Here is an 11,875-nt window from a genome sequence, read left to right as displayed (position 1 = left end):
CTTTCCCAAGAAATGTTTTTAAATTTCCCTGGTGAAGGTCTTATACCAGGAGGTGTAGCTCAGTGTCAGAGCATTTGACTGGAGATCAAGATGTTCCTGGTTCAGCTCCAGATGCCTCCTTCTCCTTTTGCCCCACTTTTGCCAAAAATTTGCCACAGGAAAAACCCGTAGACAGCTCTGAGCTTGTGATGTGTGCTCAGCCTTGGTTCTGAGCTCCAGCATCCAAGGAAGGAGGACCTGAGTGTTGGAGAAGTGCAGGGGTTGTTCTTTGTCTGAGTGACCACTCACTGTCTGTGTGAGCTTTGCCTGTCCTTAATTCTCTGCAGACATCAGATCTACCAGGATTTCTCATTTTTACCACCATTTATCATGTTTAACTCCATGTACAGCCTTTGGTAGGTACATTAAGGTGCACAGGGAGCGGTCAAGGGAAAGAATCCAATCACAGGACAGCAAAACTTTGTTCTTTCCCAAGAGCTGTTTATAAATTTCCCTGGTGCAGACACCATGTCAGGGGGTATAGCTCAGTGGTAGAGCATTTGACTGCAGATCAAGAGGTCCCTGGTTCAACTCCAGGTGCCCCCTCCTTTCTTGCTGCTTTTCCGTGTGGATTTTGGGGGTTTGGTCACCAGAATGGCAGCTGAGCCTCTTCTCCTGCTCATTCTTTTCCCTGTTGCAGACGGAGATGGAAGTTGGGGGAAAATGTCAGACACTCCGGGGGGTCTCAGAGCACTCCTGCAACAGACTGGGACTGGGAAGGTATTGGAATAAACCACTCAGTACTCCGTTTCTTCATGATGGAAAAAGCCCATTCTTTATTCACATAACTAATAAAGTTATGTTTTTATACATTTTATACATTTTTATACATTTTATACAATTTAATATATTTAATATGCTTTTTATACAGTTTTACACACCTTGTGTGTGACTCTAATTGGTCAGCAACTTTCTTGCCAATTATTGATTAGTAACAAGTTGTTATTCTGTATTGATTGGTCATTTAAACCCCCAGTGGGTACATGCAGGCAAAGTTGTTTGTGAGACATAATTTTCATTTTTCCTACAGCGTAAAAACAGTTTATACAGGTGTAGGTTGTTTTTTCACCCAGGAATAGTTTGTTATGGTAACCAACTGGTAACTCACACCAGGATTGCTTTGACATGGGAACCTGCAAGGTGCTACCTTCCCTTAGAAAAAATTACAAAACAGAGCAGACCTGATTTTATGAGGCTGTTTCTTATAATTTTTCCACTTATAATTTTCCATTTTTTCTAATAATTTTTCCCAGGAAGGGAAGAAGCTGGGGAAGAAATGGACCATGGACCTGTGTTGGAGTGCAGTGACTCCGTGGCTGCTGCTGCCCCACAGGTTCTGCAGCAGGAACCAAATCCTCAGGCACAAAAGACTCAGGGGTTTGGGAAAAACATCCTTGAAGTGTTTTATTTAGATGAGAAGAAAGCAGGGGGGTATAGCTCAGTGGTAGAGCATTTGACTGCAGATCAAGAGGTCCCTGGTTCAACTCCAGGTGCCCCCTCTTTTTTTTCCTCTTTCCACCCACCTTTGGCTAAAAATTTGTCACAGGAAAAATCCATGGAGAGCTCTGAGCTTGTGGGGTGCTGGTTCTGAGCTCCAGCATCCAAGGAACAGAAGCTCAGATGGAAAGGTTTTAGGGTTGTGCTCTAACCCCTCACTGTCTGTGTGCGCTCTTCTCTGTCCTTAATTCTCTGTAATCACCACCAGGATTTCTTTTTTATCTTATTTGTTACAATATTTTATTTATTAATTATTTTATTTATTAAATTATATTTTAAATTTAATTTTTACCATCATTTATCACGTTTAACTCCATGTACCTTTACCAGGCACTCCCTGGAGCTGTCAAGGAAAGAAGTCCAATTCCTGGACAACAAAACTTTTTCTTTCTCAAGAGATGTTCTTAAATTTCCCTGGTACAGGCATTGTGATGGGGGTATAGCTCAGTGGTAGAGCATTTGACTGCAGATCAAGAGGTCCCTGGTTCAACTCCAGGTGCCCCCTCCTTTTTCCCTCTTTTCACCTGCCTTTTGCCCAAATCTTTCCCAGGACACATGCGGAGAGCTCTTGCAGGAGCTGTAAGCTGGATCTGTGCACTCTGTATTGGTTCTGAGCTGCAGAATGCAATCCCTGAGTGGTGGGGAAGTGCAGGGGTTGATCTCTGTGTGAGAACCACTCCCTGTCTGCGTGAGCTTTTCTGTGTTTGAAATTCACTGCAGGCAACCAGATCAACTAGAATTTCTCATTTTTACCACCATTTATCACATTTAACTCCCTGTAGCTTTACCAGGCACTCCCTGAGCTACACAGTGAGCTGTCAAGGGAAGAAATCCAATTGCAGAATAGCAAACCTGTTTTCTTTCTCAAGAGACGTTCTTAAATTTCCCTAAGGAGGATACTGCATTGGGGGTATAGCTCAGTGGTAGAGCATTTGACTGCAGATCAAGAGGTCCCTGGTTCAACTCCAGGTGCCCCCTCTCTTGCTGTTTTTTCACCCTTTTTTCCTCCACAAATTCCTCACACACAAACCGCAGAGAACCTTTCTTACCCCTCTGAGGTGTTGGAAATCACTTGGTGATGTTTTGCCGAGCCTGAACTCCCTCTTTGCTACTCTGCTTCTCCTGAGTTCTGCAGGAAACACACAAACTCAACACCTGCAGCTCGAGTTTTTCCTGTTGGAGTAATTCCCCTGTATTTACACAGTGAATTGTGTAAAACGCGCTTCTAGAAGTCACTTTGGAGTAACTACTCTTAATTTACACAGTGAATGATGTGTATAACGCGTTCCTAGCAGTCACAGCCGTGCTGAGCTGTTTCCTCCAGGCTCTGAACTCCAGGCCAGTCCGGTTGGGCGGCTTCGATGGCACAGCTCACCGTCTAGGCAGCCGTCTAGGCAGCCCCGGGACTCGAACCCCTCACCCACGGCCCCGCAGGCGGCGGCGCTGCCCCTGAGCCACGCCCCGGCCGCGAGGATGGAGGCGTGGCGGAGGCGTGGCGGGGGCGTGGCGGGGGCGTGGCGGGGGCGCGGCGGGAGGGTGGCGCGAGAGTGGCGCAGGGGCAGCGCGCTGGGCTGGGAACCACGAGCTCACAGGTTCGAACCCGGCCTGGCTCCAGAAGGGTAGATGGCAGTTCCGTCCCGGGAGATCACAAGCTCCAAACTGGGAGATCGCAGAGTTTACTGCCTGTATCCAGGGGGATCACTGGCTCTATCCAGAGAGGTTCGCCAGCTCTGAACCGCCCCGGCACAGGTAATCCTTCCTTCCGCCCGACCAGAGGCGGTGACCCCCCGCTCCGCCCGTCACTGTGACGGGCACAGCCGGACAGACTCGTCCCGTGGCTTTGGGTGCTTTTGAAATTACTCACTTCATCATTTCCAGGCGTTTCTTTGGCATTGCTGAAACCAACCTCATTTGAAACAGGCTCGGATCTTGTCTGAATTCCCTGGCAGTATCCAAGGCCAGGTGCACGGGGCAACCTGGGACAGTGGAAGGTGTCCCTAACCATGGCAGGAGTGGGAATGGAGAGCTTTGGGGTCTCTTCCCACCCAAACCATTCTGGATTACATGAACGGAATGAAAACACCCCCGAGACCCGGTACTGAGGGGCCTCCGCGCCGCTCCTTTCTCTTCCTCCTCCTCCACCCGTGACGCACTAAGGAGGAAGAAGCGCAGAACCCCGAGCGGCGGCCGCGGTGATGACGTATTTCCTGTCCCGGTAGCGGCGGGGGACGTGCTCGCCCGGCGGCCGCGATGGGGGGGGGAGACCTGGTGAGTGGAACCGGGGGGGTTCAGAGGGGCCGGGGAGCGTGAAGGGGGTTGGGGGGCTGACAGGAGGTGGGCGGTGAGAGGGCACTGAGGAGTCTGAGAGGGGCTGGGGGGGGCCGAGTGGGACCGGGAGGGGGCTCAGGGGGTTCGGGTGGTCTGAGGGGAACTGGGTGGGTGAGAGGGGTCGGGAGGGGAACATGGAGGGGGCTGAGAGGGGTCCGTGCGTGCTGAAGGGGCCGGGGCTGTGGCAGGGGTCTGAGAGGGGAGCTCGGAGGGGTCCTTGGGGGCTAAGGAGGGGCTGCAGGGCCGGGATGTGCGGACTGAGGCCGCTCCCGGGGCCAGCGGGAGCCGCGGGTCCATTCTCCAGGCCCAGCTGCCGGCATTGCTGGGCTGCCCCGGCCCCTGGGTGCCAATCCCGATGCCAGTCCCGGCGCCAGTGACGGTCCCGGTGCCAATCCCCTCTCTCCGCAGAACCTGAAGAAGAGCTGGCACCCACAGACACTGCGCAATGTAGAGAAGGTGTGGAAGGCAGAGCAGAAGCATGAGGCCGAGAGGAGGAAGATCGAGGAGCTGCAGCGGGAGCTGCAGGAGGAGCGGGCGCGGGAGGAGATGCAGCGCTACGCCGAGGACATGGGCACCGTGCGGTGAGGGCACGGGGACACGGGCACAGGGACACGGGCACCGTGCGGTGAGGGCACGGGGACACGGGCACAGGGACACGGGCACCGTGCGGTGAGGGCACGGGGACACGGGCACAGGGACACGGGCACCGTGCGGTGACGGCACGGGGACACGGGCACAGGGACACGGGCACCGTGCGGTGAGGGCACGGGGACACGGGCACAGGGACACGGGCACCGTGCGGTGAGGGCACGGGGACACGGGCAGCGTGCAGCGAGCCAGAGGACAGCATAGGGACTACGTGGGGACAGTACAGGGACAGCATGGAGAGAGCACAAGGACAGCACAGAGGTTGGGGTGCAAGGGACAGCAAAGCCCCTCCAGTGCCACCTCTGCCATGGCAGAGACGCCTCCCACTGTCCCAGTGCTCCAAGCCCCAGTGTCCAACCTGGCCTGGGACACTGCCAGGGATCCAGGGACAGCCACAGCTGCTCTGGGGTTTCTGTTCCATCCCCTCCCCTCCTTGCCAGGGAGGAATTCCTTCCCAAAATGCAATCCCACCCTGCCCTCTATCAATTCAAACCCTTTCTCCTTGTCCCAAATCCTTCTCCAGCTCTCCTGTAGCCCCAAGTCAGGCACTGAACGACCCCAAAGCTTTTCCAGGCTGAACAATCCCATCCCTCTGATCCCATCTTTCAGGCAGTGTCCCACAGCTCCAACCCCAAACCATCCCTGCTCACCTTCCAGCAAAGCCCTGGAGGCAGCAGGACGAATAAAGGGTTTTTTTGGCACAGGAAGCGCGAGGAGAAGCTGGAGTGGATGTACCAGGGCCCCGGGGGGATGGTGAACAGGGACGAGTACTTGCTGGGGCGCCCCGTGGACAAATTCATCCTGGACAAGGTTGGGGACAAGGAAAGTGCTGGGGACACGGGGCTGCTGCCCGGCTCCATCTTCGCCAGGGCCGGGGCCAGCTCTGTGCTGGACATGGCCACCAAGATCCGCGAGGACCCGCTCTTCATGATCAGGTGTGCAGAAACGAGGGCACTACAAAAACTACAAATTAGCCTGTATCAAAAGCAGTTAAATTGATTAGAAATATTATATTATCCTGTAAATATTTGTCCTTTAATATATATATGTATCTTATAAATGTTGTAATATATATTTATATAGATTTCCTATATATTCTCTAAATATATATATTATCCTCTGTCAAAAACAGTTCAATTCATTATAAATATTATACTGTCCCATAAATACATATCCCATAATCTATAAATACCCCTATATATATATATATATATATATATATATATATATATCTCCTATAAATATATGAATTATCCTATATCAGAAGCAGTTCGATAGATAATAAGAAAAGGAGGAACTCCTCGGTTTTGCTAAATACACAACATTTCTCTTTATTCCTGCTTTCTCTGTTTTTAGAGCTTGCACTTGCTGGAACCTCTCTGTGCAAATGTGATTGAAAAAACTGTTGTTTTTTTTTTTTTTCTGCTTTAGGAAGAGGGAGGAGGAAAAGAAAAGAGAAGTTTTGAACAATCCAGTGAAAATGAAGAAAATCAAAGCCTTGGTAGGTGTGAGGCAGGGGTGGAGCAAAAATCAGAATTTTTATTGTCCACGACAAGGAGCCAAGCTCTGTTTGCTCCTTAAACTCCTCGATTCTGAGGGAAAATCTCATTAAATGAGATCTATATGTCTGTAAATTAAAAATTTTATATCCATACATTTAAATATATGTAGCTATACGTTGTGATTTATAAATGGCTATAAATAAAGAGTAGTTTCCCCTTTTCTTATCATCAAAAGTTCCCTTCTATAAATTGCTATAAATTTATAAATCTTGTTAAATGAGATTTTCTGGCTTAAAATTTAGAAATGGCTGTAAATTTTTGTAAGTATCTCTACATTTTTATAAAGATATTTCTCTTGTAAACACTGCAAAGACATTTTTTACACCTTTAAATAGAAAAATTGTGCAAATGTCTTTAAATGAAAAAATAATTTTTAGAGATTTGTTTGGCTTCAGGCTTTGTGCTTTTCCACGTGGAATTCTGGTGTTTTCCGCGTGGTCCTGAGGGAATTTTTGGCTTTGCAGCTGCAGAACAGTTTGGATAAAAAGGAGAGGAAGAGGAAGAAGGAGAAGAAGCACAAGAAGCACAAGAAGCACCGGCGGCGCAGCTCCAGCAGCTCCAGCTCCTCTGAGGAGGAGAGGCCCAGAAATAAGTGAGTTTTACTTTTTTTTTTTTTTTTTGCTAAAACCACTTCAGTTCCTGCTTGTTTTTCGCATGCTCTCTCTCAGCTTTTTTCTAATTAATGCTTTTAATTAAGTGTTTCATTAAATTGTTGCTTCGTTGGTTTTGCATGGTGAATGTATGGTAAAAACGGATTTATTCTTGCAATTTGCTTGCTTCAAAAGGACTTTATTTTCTCTCTAGGTCTCAGAAGAGGGTGGATAATTCCTCCTGGAAGGCTGCTCCTTCCAAAATCCCGGGATATGGCTTACAGGTACACCCTCGCAGGAGGAAAACCAGGGGTTTTGGGAATTGCTGCAGCAGCTGGAACAGGAATGAATACATTTTAGATTCAATTTGGGGCCATCTAAGCCTTGAAATTCAAATTATTCCGAGCTCAGTCAGACTTTTGCTTGGAATTTGCGATAAGGAATTTGCGATAAGGTTGTTCAGATGCTCCTCATTACCCATGGAATCGTGGATTGGGTGGGAAGGGACATCAAAACCCATCCTGTCCCATGGGCTCCCACTGTCCCTGGGTGCTCTCGCCTGTCCTGGGACACTTCCAGGCATCCAGAAGCAGCCGCAGCTCCTCTGGGAGGAGTTCCCTCTCTCAGCCCTGTGCCCTGTGTGGGGGCTGCTCCCACCCCGTGTTCCCTCTGTGTTCCAGGTGAGGGACCCCGAGGCGGGGCCGCGCTCCCGGGGCTCCCCGGGCCAGGACAGGGCCCCCCGGGAGCGCTCCCGGAGCCCGTCCCGCTCTCCCCAGAGGCATTCCAGCAGGAGGAACCTCCAGAGAAGCTCAGCATCTCCCTCCAGGCACAGCAAACAGTGAGTGGAGGAAAGCACGGGAATTCCCTGCAATCCTGTGGGGTCTCTCCTTCCTTTTTCTGCCCCTGTCGGGATCAGGATTGAAGGCACTCGAGAGGATAGCTCCCCTTTATTGTTTATTGTCAGTGTTACAGTCTCACAGCAGTGAGTTCTGCAAGCACAAAATGACCAACTATCTCTTGTTACAAGGTCTTTTAAGGCTAAACTATCCAATTAAGAAATGACACCTAGAATATTTTCACTTCTAACCCAATAACTGATCACTCGAAGCCTGCAATGTGGACTTTTCTGGCTAATTACAAAATACCACCCAAACCCATGAAGAAGGAAGAAAGAGGAAGGTGAAGAACAACCTGCTTCTGCCCTAAAACTTCCATCTTGCTTCATATTTATTACTATATTCTAAAACCCCAAACTCTACTTTTTCACCCTGTGATGTTACACACTTCTTACCAACTCCACACCCGTAATCCCAGTGCTATCAGTCAATTTTGGAAGCCTTCTTCACAGCCTCAGGTCAAATGCAGTGCTCTCTTGGGAGTCAGAGTCTGTCAGCACAGAAAGTTTAAAAATTCTCAGCATCCAGGGCTCCAGCACAATCCCATCCCTGCTACCCCATTTCTGCCCTGGAGCTCTCTGGGTGCTCCCAAGCAGGGACAATCCCAGTTTGGTTTCGGGGCACCCTCAATTTTTTAATTTTTTATAAAATTATAAAAACAGGTATTTGTTGATTGCTGGTAGAATCCCAATTCTCTTCAAACTAATCATTCAGAGCTGTTAGATTGCCTTTATTTAATGCAGATAAAATTATAAAAGCAGGTATTTGTTGATTGTTGATAGAATCCCAGTTCTCTTCAAATGGATCACTGAGCTGTTAAATTATCTTTATTTAATACAAATAAAATTATGAAAGGCAATTTGTTGTTTGCTGATGAAATAATTAAGAAGTAAATTCAGAGTTTATTCAGTTTAGGATTGTTCCTAATTCAGAGTTTATTCAGTTTAGGATTGTTCCTAGAGTGGCCAGATAACAGCCCTGCAGCTGTGGGAGCCACCTCAGCCTCAGGATGTGTTAAAACCCCAGGAATGTTTATAAATGCTTATCAATGTGATCAAGATCTAATCAAATGTGGATTTTGGTGCTAATGAGGGCGATTTTGGGGTTGCAGGCACAGCAGCCGTGAGGAGAAGGGCAGAGCCAGGAGCCCTTCCCCCAAAAGGAGCTTCCGGCGCCAGCACCCCCCGGGCTACACCAGGTCAGTGGGACCCTGTCCTGTCCCTGTTCCTGTGCTGGGGGACAAACCCCTGGGGGGCACCTGGGAACCAGATTTTCCTCTGGTGGCTGGAATGGGACAGGTGAAATGCCCAGAAAATCACACACAGGGGCCTCATGGCTCACCTGGTGCTGCTGGCTGGTGGGTGGCACCTTCCCACAGCAATGCTTGTGGTGCTGCTTCTCCTGCAGGGCAGGAATGGGAATTCAGGGACTCTTGGAGGGTTAATTGATGGGGTCACCATCCCTGGAGATGTTTAAACAGGCCTGGATGTGGCACTGGGTGCCATGGTTTATTGAGGTGTTGGGGCTGGGTTGGACTCGATGATCTTGAAGGTCTCTTCCAACCCAGTGGTTCTGTGAATTCTGTAATTAGGAGGTTCTGTTCCGTTAGGCAAAAAAAGGATCCTGACAGCATCATCTTGGAATTAAAACCAATTAGGAGATCAATTACATCCAAGAGGGGTAAAATTAAATTCAAGTGGGAGAAGAGAGCCTCCTGCTGGGATGCTGGGAGGTGGAATACTTGTTAAACGGTGGACATTTTAAAAATGTCCTCACAAGCTTGGCTGCCAAGACAAACCTGTGTTAAATCCGCCTCATCTGGGGAATGTGAACAGCTTTGGTTGATCTGAACCTTTTCCAACATGAACAATTCTACCGTCCCAAAGTGAGGAAGGTGAGAGGCCTGGGGTGCTGCCGGTTCACAGAAAAATCTCTGCAGAAGTGTTGTCCTGTATATATTATATCCTATAACCTTTGGCCTCTCTTGTGGCTACTCTCAATCACTCTTTTATTTTGATATTTGCATCAAAATAAGTCCTGTTCTCATTAGGGTATTAAAGGCTGGTGGAAGTTCTCTCTGTGCTGGTTCTCTTCCCTCTCAGAATCTAACCAAACAATCACTGATTAATCTGACTCCTGCAGGTGCCTTACTTCAGTTTATAGCTTGGCAGAATTTTGTCTCTGCCAAACTCTGGTCGTTGTGAAAATGGTTTTCTGAAGTGTGTCTCTCTTTTATGGAATGTGCCTTTCTCTCCAAACAGGAAGATCTCTCCTGAGGAGCTGGAGCGAAAACGTCAGGAAATGATGGAAAATGCCAAGTGGAGGGAAGAGGAGAGAGCCAACAACCTCAGGAAGCACCGCAAGGAGGAGGAGCTGGAGAGGGAGCTGGAGAAACTCGACTCCAGGGATGGGAAATTCTTCCAGTGAGTCTTTTACCGCCTCCTCATCCAAGGGGAATTCAGCTTCCGAGGGATGGCCTCGGTGTCTGGGGTGGTTCAGATCATGGGATTGCGTCTCTCCCCTGTGGCTGACAGAACTGCTGTTCCCAAATTTTCCCCTCAACCCAAAAAATGGTTCTTGCTGACTGGGAGTCAGACCCAAGCTGGGCATTGCTGATGTTTTGCCACTCTGGGAGTGTTTTATGCAGATAGTAATTTAAAAATAATTTTATAAATTATATTTTTAAATATATTTATTATATTTATTATTATATTAATAAATTATGAAGAATTATGTAGAAATTGTCTGGTTTTGGGAGCTTGGGAGTTTGAGGCCTCCAGTCCCACAGATTCACAGGGACTTGCAATCTATGTTTGACAATAAAACCTCTGAGCACAGGCGGGAATTTAATTCTTTGTGCTCGTGGCGGCAAAGCCCTGAAGCTGCCCAGAGCTGGGATCACAAAATCACAGGATCGTGGAATGGTTTGGGTGGAAAGGGTCCAGAAATCCCATTCAGTGCCAGCCCTGCCATGGCAGGGCTACCTCCCCCTGTCCCTGGCTGCTCCTGGGACACTCCTGGGGATCCAGGGGCAGCCACAGCTTCTCTAGGAATTCCATCCCAGCCCCTCCCAGGGGGGAATTCCATCCCAATATCCTGTCTCTAACCCAAAGCTGCTCTCCTTCAGTCAGGGTTGTGATTTCTGTCTCTGCTCCCATTCTCTGCAGCCGTTTGAAGCTGGAGAGTGCCTCCACCTCCAGCCTGGAGGATCGGGTCAAGCGCAACATCCACTCCCTGCAGAGGACTCCTGCTGCCCTGGAAAAGAACTTTATGCAGAGGTGAAGCCTGTTCTGGCCCTGCTCTGGGCCAGAGCTCAGTGGATGTTTGTTCCCAGAGGTGAGCGCTCTCCAGGAACAATTCCAGCTTCCAGAGAGGATCACGGCGCTGAGCCCTTGGAGGCCTCTGCATTTGGGGCCTTTGTGTTCCATTTCTAACCTGTTGCCAGAGCTTCTCCTCCTCTCCCCACCCCTACTGGTGTCACTTTTTTTACATTATTACCAAACTCTGCTTCCTCCTGTGCCAGAGCTGGAGATCTGTTTTTGTTAATCCTTAAAATCCAGAGCAGGACCAATCCACACGTGAGGTAATCCCATGGAATGTGACAGAACTACACCAACCCTGTTCCATACTGTCACCCTTTGCACCCACACCTCACAGTGGGGTGTCTGTGCCTGGCATTTGGTGGCTCGCAGATTTTATTTCATTGATCTCTGACCCAAAAGAAGCAGTTTCTGAGGGGGAAAAAAGGGAATGAGCAGAGCCTGGCTGACACAGCAAACATTTCTCTGGGATTTTGTAATGTAAGTAATGTGTATATGTACAGCAGTGTAGATTTATTTTACCTTTTTAATTAAGAAACTTCACTGTCGTTTGTTAAATGTCCTTTGTGGCTCTGGGGGGGATGGGAGGGGCAGAGGTGGATTGGCTGTGGGTGGGAAGGGTCGGTGAGGGTTCGGGAGGCCACAGCAGTCCCTTCCCGCGTGTGTCCAGCCTGCAGGCCGCGCCCCGGGGACGGGGGTGTCCCCGTTGTCCCCCCGAGGGTCCCGGCGGGGTCCCCGAGCAGCCACGGGCCCTTTAAACGGCGGCGCGTGACGTGTGTAAGGCCCATTCATAATTCCGGCCGCCTCGCTGCTGATTGGTCCGTTCCTAGCGGGGCGTGCCCCAAGCCGGCGCGTCACGCCGACTGGGCGAGACCATCTCCGGGAGGAGGAGGGAGAATGGGGTTTTTTCCCCTCCTTATCCGTCCATTATCCCTCTCCGTTGTTCCCTCTCACAGCCCAATGCGTGCCGCGGCTCTCCCCGCTCCTGCCGCAGC

At 49.5% G+C, this 11,875-nt stretch overlaps 1 protein-coding gene and 4 non-coding genes across 7 annotated transcripts; all 5 read left to right on the top strand.

Moving 5' to 3' along the window:
- Nucleotides 1-513: 513 nt before the first annotated feature.
- Nucleotides 514-585, top strand: TRNAC-GCA (transfer RNA cysteine (anticodon GCA)). Its single transcript has one exon. It is a non-coding gene; the product is annotated as a tRNA-Cys (tRNA).
- An 881-nt stretch (nt 586-1,466) lies between these two features.
- TRNAC-GCA (transfer RNA cysteine (anticodon GCA)) lies at nt 1,467-1,538 on the top strand. Its single transcript has one exon. It is a non-coding gene; the product is annotated as a tRNA-Cys (tRNA).
- Nucleotides 1,539-1,969: 431 nt separating this feature from the next.
- Nucleotides 1,970-2,041, top strand: TRNAC-GCA (transfer RNA cysteine (anticodon GCA)). Its single transcript has one exon. It is a non-coding gene; the product is annotated as a tRNA-Cys (tRNA).
- Nucleotides 2,042-2,442: 401 nt separating this feature from the next.
- TRNAC-GCA (transfer RNA cysteine (anticodon GCA)) lies at nt 2,443-2,514 on the top strand. The gene has a single exon. It is a non-coding gene; the product is annotated as a tRNA-Cys (tRNA).
- Nucleotides 2,515-3,088: 574 nt separating this feature from the next.
- On the top strand, nt 3,089-11,438 carry CWC25 (CWC25 spliceosome associated protein homolog). Of its 3 annotated transcripts, none has more exons than XM_059869360.1 (11): nt 3,089-3,285; nt 3,457-3,804; nt 4,273-4,445; nt 5,217-5,447; nt 5,944-6,013; nt 6,539-6,666; nt 6,879-6,948; nt 7,345-7,502; nt 8,672-8,758; nt 9,822-9,983; nt 10,728-11,438. In XM_059869360.1, the coding sequence occupies exons 2-11, from the start codon at nt 3,787-3,789 to the stop codon at nt 10,840-10,842; spliced, it is 1,212 nt and encodes a 403-aa protein (XP_059725343.1). In that variant the 5' UTR covers nt 3,089-3,285; nt 3,457-3,786; the 3' UTR covers nt 10,843-11,438. The 3 variants fall into 3 exon arrangements, with proteins under 3 accessions (XP_059725343.1, XP_059725345.1, XP_059725346.1); XM_059869362.1 differs by having other exon boundaries at nt 3,415-3,804; XM_059869363.1 differs by lacking the exons at nt 3,089-3,285; nt 3,457-3,804; nt 4,273-4,445 and adding an exon at nt 4,547-4,665.
- Nucleotides 11,439-11,875: the final 437 nt, after the last annotated feature.

The sequence above is a fragment of the Haemorhous mexicanus genome, chromosome 28 (assembly GCF_027477595.1).
Source record: "Haemorhous mexicanus isolate bHaeMex1 chromosome 28, bHaeMex1.pri, whole genome shotgun sequence".
Classification (NCBI taxonomy): Eukaryota; Metazoa; Chordata; class Aves; order Passeriformes; family Fringillidae; genus Haemorhous; species Haemorhous mexicanus.
This window is presented reverse-complemented; position numbering and strand designations above follow the sequence as displayed.